Raw genomic sequence first — 9343 nt, forward strand, 5'->3', positions numbered from 1 at the left:
ACACACACTCCTTTCCCCCTTAACTGTGGGGCCCCCTTCCAATACACTCGTGTGCAGGGCTGGGTAACAAACCAGAACCAATCTAGGTTCTTAAAAAGCAACCCTCTGTAGGCACTGTTGGATGGTATAAGGCAGAGACGAGGTGATGGGGGGGGGGGAATCTTCTGCCCCGTTGGATCCGCACAGGGCTCATTTGCACATCAGGATGAGACTTCACCGGTCGTCCCCGCTTAGAAGAGGCAGTCAGCGGGCCAGTGGGTGGATTTAGCCCCCACGCCCGTGAGAAAGTCTTACAGACAGAGATTAATTGAAAAAAACCACTCCCCTGGCGGCAACTCCGGTCCCCTCCCGAGTCCGCGCCGCTCAGTCCGAGACAGAAAGCCGGTTGAAGATAGGCAGCCTGTGGGTGCCCCCCGCCAGCCCGCCGGGGGGTGGCACCTCGAAGACAGGCGAATCAGAGCCGCTGGAGCTCTCCAGGTCAGAGAGGGAGCTGTCGGAGGGGGTTCGAGGCAGAGCGGAGGCCGTCGAGACCGGAGTCCCGGGGGCGGCAGAGAAGTAGAACGGACTGAGGGCGGCGGATTGTCCACATCGGCACGACAAGCACATTCTGGAGCCGGACGTGGCCTCGCCCAGGGTGGAATTGCGAGGGACGGGCTCCGAGTTCAGGCGGCCGAAGGTTGGAGAAAGGAGGTCGGGTGGCGGCGAGGTCGACGGAGCCCGGGCAAAGGAGGCAGGGTCAGGGAAGCCGGGCAAAGGAGATACCCGGCGGGCAGCCGGCCCCTCAGAATAGCTGACGCTCTGGCGCAAGAGTTGCGGCGAGGAGCCAGCCGAGTGGAAGCGGGCCTCCTCGGGGTAGTGGATGAAATGGCACCGAGAGCCGTAGGGGCAGTCCCCGTGATGGAAGAACTTGTGGCACAGCACCGTCTTGTACTTGGGGTGGCGGGTCAGCGTGCGCAGCTCGGTGGCGCCGTGGGCAAACTGGCACTTGGCCCCGTACTTGCACTTGCCCGTCTCGCTGAAAGTGCGACACAGCTCCGTCTTGTAGCGCGAGGAGAGGGCCGGGGCCTGGGCGCTCAGCTTGAGGGGCGGGAAGCCTGGCGGAGGGGGCGGCAGGGCCTTGCCCTCGATGAGGCTGACCGAGCGGTCCGGGCGCAGAGGGGGGCGCCGGGACTCCTCGGCCATGGGCCGCAGCTGCTCGGCGCTGGGGCTCCAGTGGCTGCGCAGGGGCCAGACCGGGGAAGGGTCCCCGCTGCTGTAGGGCGTGTCTGAGGAGCAGGCAGAGTGGCGCCGGGAGACGTGAGAGCCCGGCGCATCATGCTCTTCGCTCAGGGACAGGTTGAGCAGGTTCTGGTGGGAGAAGAAAGACAACGAGGGGTTACTCATGAGGTGTGAACCCCCCCATAGGAGTTGTCCCCCCCCCCGCTCCCCAGCAGTTTCTCATCCTGGAGTCGGCAATCCAGGCAGAATCAAACCCTGCAAAATGACAACCTCAGATGGTCAGGGGTCCATCTTCGGGCAGACTGTGGCCGGCTGTTCTCAACTGTGTCAACAAACTCCACAGAATCCCGGCTCATCGGAGAAAGAGCCGTGGGAATCCCACCTGGTTTGAGGAAGCCCATTCACACACACACATAAGCCACAAAGTGGGCACGCCCAAGATTCTCCAAAAAGATCTGGGCATGTCTGGGGTTATCGGGCGCTATCATCCACGGTTTCTCTCTCCGTGGGGGACACAGCTCCCCTCCCCGTCTTTCCCCCCTCGTAGAGGTTTCGATATTGTAGGGCAGGTTGTAGGAGAGGTGGGAAGCAAAGAAGGAATCGAGAAGGACTCCAGAAGCCAACCAGGCATTACTACGGAGCCGACGGTGACGTCAGGTTGTTTGAGACACTCTCGGTAGGTTGGGCCGGAGCTATTTTTAAACCGAATTGGGGTTGCGCCAGAGAGAAACAGCTGCTATGCGACAGCCGAGCCAGAAGCTGGCATAAGGGGAGGGGGGAACTGCGGGGGGCAACATCATTGGCACCCGTAACGCCCACCCCCCTTGCTTCTCGGATGCAGTTATTTTTGACGCACGTTTCCTCATTTCCCTGATGGCAAGTTCTTTCACCCGACTGGAAGGCACGGCAAAATCCACCAAGAAATTATTTTAGGCACGTCTCATGGGAATGGGCTCTTTGTCGTCATCCTGGTCTGTCCCCTCTGGGCCAGGGCAGGAGAACTTCCCAGCGTGCTCCCAAACTTTATGGGGTTAATAATCATCATCATCCCCCCTCCTCCAACATGGTTTGATCATTTATTTGATGCAAACGAATTGCCTGAATTCTGTAACTCCAAAACACACCAAAAAAATCACATCTGTGATAAATAAATCAAATTAAGACCTGCCTTGATGCTAGATGGGCTACCTAGGAGATTTCTCATTTTACAAAATTAAGATTCTAGAGCAGTGGTTCCCAACCTTTTTTTGACCAGGGACCACTAGGACTTTTTTGTTCGGTGCAGGGACCCCAAGGTTCAAAATAAAAATTCTGAGAATTTGAAAATAAACTTTAATCATAACTGTTAGTTAAACATTAAACTTAGAATAATATTTGAATATATATATATTTATAATAGAGAACTTTTAATTGAAAATATTAATTTATTATGGGTTTATAACTTTGTTTCGCGGACCCCTGGGGGTCCATGGACCCCCGGTTGGGAACCAGTGTTCTAGAGCAAGACGGACGAGAGAGACGCCCCCCTTCTCCCCAGACAGAAGGCTCTCCCGATTGCTCTCCTTAGCAAGCCCTGCGGAGCCAGGTGTGGTACCGAGGCACAGGGGCCAAGCCCTCTGCCCCAGAAGGTATCGGTTAAGGGGACTAAAGGAAGGCGGGGAGAGCAATCAGGGTGGGTGGAAAAGCGACAGGACAGACATGCAGAGGGGTGGGGTGTAAAGTATGGGTTTGTCAAGGGCGGGGCTAACAGGGGTTGAATCCAGGCAGAGGCAGGGCGGGCGGGAGAGGGGCTCACAGTGAGGCTGCAGCGGATGATGGGAGAAAGGCGGGAGAGTACTTGGGTTGCCAGCTCTGGGTTGGGAAATTGCTGGAGATTTGAAGAGGAGGGGTTTGCGGAGGGGGGGGACTTCAATGGGAAGGGACCTCGGCTGCATACAATGCCATAGATTCCACCCTCCAAAGCTGCCCCTTCCTGTCATACGGAGATCAGTTGCAATAGCAGGAGAGCTCCAAGCCCCACCTGGAGGTCAGCAATCCTAGAAAGAACTGGTCAGAGTGTCCATCTTTGTTTGCCCTGCGTGCGCAATCCTCCTCTCCTCCGCCGTCTCCTCACCCAAGAGCCCTGCGAGGGAGATCGGGCTGAAAGATAATGACCAGCCCAAGGAGGTTTCACGGCAAGCAGACTCCGCGCCAGAGGCTCTCCAGCCCTACCCCAACACTCTCACCACTATACCAGGCTTTAAGAACCACGGGGACCAGAAACTTGAAAATAAAGCCAAGCGAGAAAGCGTCGGTGCAGAGATTTGTGGATGTCAAACAGGACGGTCCCAGTCCCATCCTAAGCAGAGTCACCCTTCCAGGCCCACTGATTCCCATGGTCTTAAGAGGGTGTAACTCCAGAGGCAGCGTGGTGTGGTGGTTAAGAGCAATGGAGCAATAGGGAGAACTAATCTGGAAGAACTAATCTGGAAGAACCGGGTTTGATTCCCCACTCCCCTGCATAAATCCTGCTGGGTGACCTTGGGTCAGGCACAGCTCTCTCCGAACTCTCTCAGCCCAAGCGGAGGCAGGCAATGGCAAACCGCCTCCGAACATCTCTGGCCTTGAAAACCCTGTTGGGGTCCTGCGACTGGACAACATCCTTATGCACACAAGTCCAGTTAGGAACGACCTGCTTTCTTGCCTGGATTTTCAACTCCTGGCTTCATTCTTTTCTTCCACAAACCAAGCTCTTTTTACCTCTGTCCCACCGTGGCAAGTCTCAGCCACAGATTCAGGGGTCGCAAGCCAGACCCCAGCCCCACAAGAGAGCACATGCCTTCGTCTGATGCTTCGAATATCCCAGGGCCTTGCAGGGGTCTCCGAGGCCGGAGCATTTTTACCAAGCAAGCCAGATGTGGTTTTTTCATCTCACATCAACAGTCTGCAGTACAGAGGGAGGTGTGAACACAGGAAAGGGATGAAGAGATTAGCTGACCACACACACACACACACTTCCTGGAGAGCCAGGGTGTGCGCGCCCAGAAACCGTGCCCTCCTCCAGAATTCATAAGGCTTATTTGCAAGCGACATACCAAGCAGCACACACCACCGCCCAAACCGAAGCACCGGCAGTTTGAAAAGCTGAAGGTTTTATTTACAACACTGTCCAAATAACCAGACCAGTGCCTCTTCTGCTGAAGTTTGTAAGGCAAGTTGGGTGGGTGGGTGGGGACACCTACTCAAACGTGTTGAAACCACAGATGAAGAATTCCCTTGGCCTGGGTTAGAAAATGAATTAAATCAGTTCCACAGCTCAGGGCAGGAACTGGTTTTGCTGTGATGCGGCTGAAGTCTAGAATGCCCCCCCCCCAAAAAAAAACAACCATGTGAAGCAGGCAAGAGGTTAGAGGTCTAGGGGCATGTGCAGAAGGAATGGCTTCCCTGCACAACTCAGCAACCCCATTAAAAACAAAATCCGATTCCCCCAATGAGGACAAGTACCTTTAAAAGGCCGCCTAGAACCATCCCTGTTCTTATGTTCTTAAGCAGGCTGTTTGCACCCTGTTAAGCTTCAACCCGCTTCCCCCGAAACACACCAGTTCAAAGATTTCTGAACGCCAGGAGAATCGGGAGGTAGCAATCTTGGCCGAACCTTTCGCACCCTTCAGCAGAATCCAGGGACGTGAGATAAACGGCAGCAAAGATAATTTGGGGGAAAGGGGAGGCTGTCCCTTGGGACTGGTTCACTGTCCATTAACTGGGAGATGCTTACTGGAAACAGACTGGGGAGATCCTCCACTGGCGTTCAGCATCCCTGATAATCACTCGTGCTTAAGAGGTCCACAGCTGACCGGCCTTACCTCCTCCCCAGCTGTCTGTCGGGAAAGGCCTAGTCTATATAAATGAGGATTAGGGTTTCTAGGCCACGGAGACAGATGCAAGCCACGTAGCACCGAGGCAGACTAAGCAGATGGGCAGGGCAGCGTGTTTGAAGGAAGGAGAATTTTAAAAAGAAAAGATGCAACTTGCAGGCCACACAACAGACTTTTTAAAAAGTTCAAGAGAACATGAGCCTCTTCCTACTTAGAGGCAGGCAGGCTGGTCAGCAGGAATCAAACCAAACCAGAGTATTTCTCTCTTTTTTTTTTCCTGTTTCTATCTGGGCTCCTAAATAGTTACACTGTTGTGCAACTCTGATTCATGCGCACCGCCCATTTGGTTCACCGGAGTTTGCGCAAGAGAACTTTGCGGTGGGGCCGGCCACTATTTCAAAGTCCTCAAAAACACCTCGCCCACGGAGTAGATCTGCCTGCTTATCCATTCGGGGCCGTTCCAAAGTCCCAAGGACTGCGATTCCAGACCAAGAGAAACAGACTTCTCTCTCCTTGCCTCTTGGCAGTCGCTGCCGGCTGAATTAAGCAGTCTGCTGACTACAAAACTGTGACTTTTATGGGTTTTTAATTGTTGGTTTTATTGTGGTTTTTGTAATATTTTATTTATATTGTCAGTTGCCTTTAGTTACGCAAGTGAGAAAGGTGGCTAATAAATGTTTAAATAAAATAAATACAAGCCAGCTTGATTTTCGGCGGCTGGATGAGGCCGACAAAAAAAAACCAGAATGCTCAGCACCAGGCGTTATTCTGGCTCAGTTTCGCTCCCAATATTTGGGAGGACATTTCATGGAGACGGGTTTTTCTCAGTTTGGCTCCAGTCCCTACATTTATCACTTGGGAGATTAGCAACAAAATGCAAGCAGTTGTCTGAGGATGTCACCAACTTGGGGGGGGAGGCAGGTCTAAGAGGCAAAGACCTCCGATTAAACATCATGTTTTAAATCTTTGACCGAGCAAGGCACCCATCGATCGGTTGCTTTTTTTCTCATGCCAGTGTGGAGCCGCCCATTCTTTCCAAGACTTCTGCAAAACTCACCTTCGCCATGGAGCCTACTGACCACCCCTGAACTCCCGCCCCAAACTGACCAGAAGCCTAAATACAGGCAAATTCCTTGCCGTTCATGATTTAGGATCAGGGTGGGGGGACTTCATTAGTGCTACGCAACTCTAAAACACCATGTACAAGATACTTAATCACACCATCCTCAGCTCCTACCCTTCTGACCAGTTTAACATCTGGTTTCCCCCCCCCCCAACATTTCCAAGAAATTCAAAGTTTTTGATGAAGTAAGAGAAACACACGGTTTGAATCCCAGCTGTTTCTGACAGATTAAAATCTACGCACACGTCCCAGATTTCATGGAAAAAGTGTTGTGAAATGTGGACCCCAAAACCAACTTGATTTTTTGGGAGGGGAGGGGAAATAGTGTTCAGACTAAGAAAAAAAAGCTGTTTGTCAATCCAGGAAGTAAGTAGTCCACCCCACCCCCCAAAAAAAATAGTTCCTGTTTTTTTTCCGGTCTTCTCTTAACAGAAAAACAGGCCAAGGGGGAGGAAACACAAATTGCTGTCAAGCTTTTTTATAAGTTTCCTTTTGCTTCTAGAAGATCAGTCGGACGGTTCCTCAACCAACCAGATTCTAGTTTTTTTACAACAAACATCCAAATTCGCATTTTTGAACAGATTTCTACCCCCCACCCCCAATCATCTGCTGATTCACAGGTTGTTTTGGCTTTGCCTTCCTGGGAACAAGACAACCTCACCTGTCTGAAACATTTCTCCTCTTCAGCCCCACAGAGCCAAATAAATTCATGTACAATTAGACATTACAAATAGATCTGTATTTTACCCAGGTCATCTTCTGCACTGTTCAAACTAAACGGCTTTTGTTAACTTTGTCTTTGGTTTTAGCTGGGGATGCTTTAATTATTATCGTCAGCCGCCTTGAGCCAAGCGGAAAGGCAAGATATAGATGTTTTAATAAACCATTAATACCTTAATTTATGTAATTTAGAATCCTGAACACCAATCTTTGCTCAGTTACAAAATCCATGGAAGTCAAGGAGAAGTTTTGGGAAAGCCCAGGTAGTATATGCCAATTTTACTGATACAAAGAAGGGGCAAACCCATTCGAGTGTGTTTTTCAAAACACCTCTGGCTGAAAGCCAGAGCCAACGATGAGATGCGGAACTCTGTGGAACGCTAAAGCCTGCCTGTTTCTACCACAGAAGCCAGCCCAGGGAAACCTCTGCCATCCCCTGCCCATATCCTCCAAGACCCACCACGGCTCCTACAATTCTTGTGACCAAAAACGACGCCAAGGCCTGGGGAACTGAATATGGGCTTAGGGTGGGGAACCTTTTTTCTGCCAAGGGCCATTTGGATATTTACCGCATCATTTGTGGGCCATACGAAATTATCAACTTAAAAATCAGCCTGCTGTATTCTTGGGCGGTCCTAGCAGCTCCACAGTGAACGGCTCTTCTTCAAGGGCACTGGTTCCCAACCAGGGGTCCGTGGACCCCCAGGGGCCCGCGAGAACTAAATTAAGGTCCGCGGAACAAACTTATAAACCCATAATAAATTAATATTTTCAATTAAAAGTTCTTTATTATAAATATATATATATTCAAATATTATTCTAAGTTTAATGTTTAACTAACAGTTATGATTAAAGTTTATTTTCAAATTTCCGGGAATTTTTATTTTGAACCTTGGGGTCCCCGCACCGAACAAAAAAGTCCTAGCGGTCCCTGGTCAAAAAAAGGTTGGGAACCACTGTTCAAGGGGGGAAAGGGTTCCTTTTCTCGGCAAAACAAACTCACACCCGCCTCGAATAGAGGCGATTCCTGTCCGCGGGGGCGGATCGCCAGTCTTAGATCCTTCCGAGCTAGAGATCTGCCAGGACCCGAGACGGGCCAGACCAAATGACTTTGCGGGCCTGAAGCGGCCCCCGGGCCGGAGGTTCCCCACCCCTGCCTTACGGTGTGTATGGAGGGGCGCGCTGTTCCAAGGGGCGCGCACAGGTCCCCGTCTCAAAGCCAGCTGGAGCCGGGCAGACCGGGGAGCAGAGGCGGTTGTCAAGTGACAGGTGCAAAGGGAGGGAGAGGGAGGGGACCGACGGAGGGGGGCTCCTACGGGACGCCAGCAAGCCGGGACGCCGGCCGGGAACGAAGGAGCGCTCGGGGACACCCTGGAGCTCTCCTAAGAAGGCTAGGGGGGGGGTGCGGGAAAGGTCCCCTTTGGAAGGCGGGCGGGACCCCATCCCCAACGCCCCATGCCGAACTTTCCACGGTGGGCCGGGGGCGGCGCCAGGCTGGGCGGGGACCCTGGCGAGGATCGGCGCAAGGCTGCTCGAGGATCGGCGCGAGGATCGGAGCAAGGCTGCTCGAGGATCGGGGCAAGACTCCTCGAGGATCGGAGCGAGGATCGGAGCAAGGCTGCTCGAGGATCGGAGCAAGGCTGCTCGAGGATCGGGGCAAGACTCCTCGGAGCGGCTTCCCCAGCCCCGGCTCGCATCCGCAGCCCGACCGCCGGCCGGCGGTCGGGCTGCGGATGCGAGCCGGGGCTGGGGAAGCCGCCCTGCTCCGAGGAGTCCTACCTTACTAGGCGTCCCTCCTTACCTCGTACAAAGTGCTGACGTCCAGGATGGAGCTCATGGCGGGCTGGGCGGCTGCTGCGCGGGGCCCCTGCGGCTGGGCGAGTGGCGCAAAGGCGGCGGCGGCGGCGGCGCTCTGGAGGCGCAGCAGCCCGGCCCGCCGCTTAAGTACCGCCTGGCCGCCCCGCGGGCAGAAGGGGGGGGGCCACGACGAGGAGACCCCGCCCTCCGATGAGCTCATCCCTCCCCGGGAGGGGGGGGGAGGCCCCTGCCCGGAAAGGGCGGCCGAGCCGGCGGGAGGGAAACTGAGGCTCGCCGGCCGGGAGCGTCCGCGCGCCCCGACCGCCCGGCGGTCCGGTCGCGATCCCGAGCGCACGCCAGGGGCGAAACGGGGTCCCGATCCGGACGCGTCCTGGTCTTCTCTCGTGGGCTTTGCTTCCTTGGCCACGTCTCCGGCCGCTTGGGACCTCAAGCTACAAAAATATCACCAAAAACATATCAGATCCTATTTCAACAAAGACCTTAGTGGACAGTATATATCTCTTTTTGACTTTACCTGTTGAATTCGGATCTGCGTTATCCTTGCTTTGGTCATTCTCATGCTGGACTGTATATTGTAAACAAAAAAGTTTTTTGTTTGATACTTGTATCT

At 53.5% G+C, this 9343-nt stretch overlaps 1 protein-coding gene across 1 annotated transcript; it reads right to left on the reverse strand.

Moving 5' to 3' along the window:
* Positions 1–363: 363 nt before the first annotated feature.
* On the reverse strand, positions 364–8758 carry LOC130475459 (mRNA decay activator protein ZFP36-like). Its single transcript, XM_056847246.1, has 2 exons — positions 8717–8758; positions 364–1347 (listed from the first exon to the last, which is right to left on the reverse strand). Exons 1-2 carry the CDS (start codon positions 8750–8752, stop codon positions 364–366), a joined length of 1020 nt encoding a protein of 339 aa, XP_056703224.1. The 5' UTR covers positions 8753–8758.
* Between the last annotated feature and the right edge of the window lie 585 nt (positions 8759–9343).

Source organism: Euleptes europaea, chromosome 3, assembly GCF_029931775.1.
Source record: "Euleptes europaea isolate rEulEur1 chromosome 3, rEulEur1.hap1, whole genome shotgun sequence".
NCBI classification, from domain to species: Eukaryota; Metazoa; Chordata; class Lepidosauria; order Squamata; family Sphaerodactylidae; genus Euleptes; species Euleptes europaea.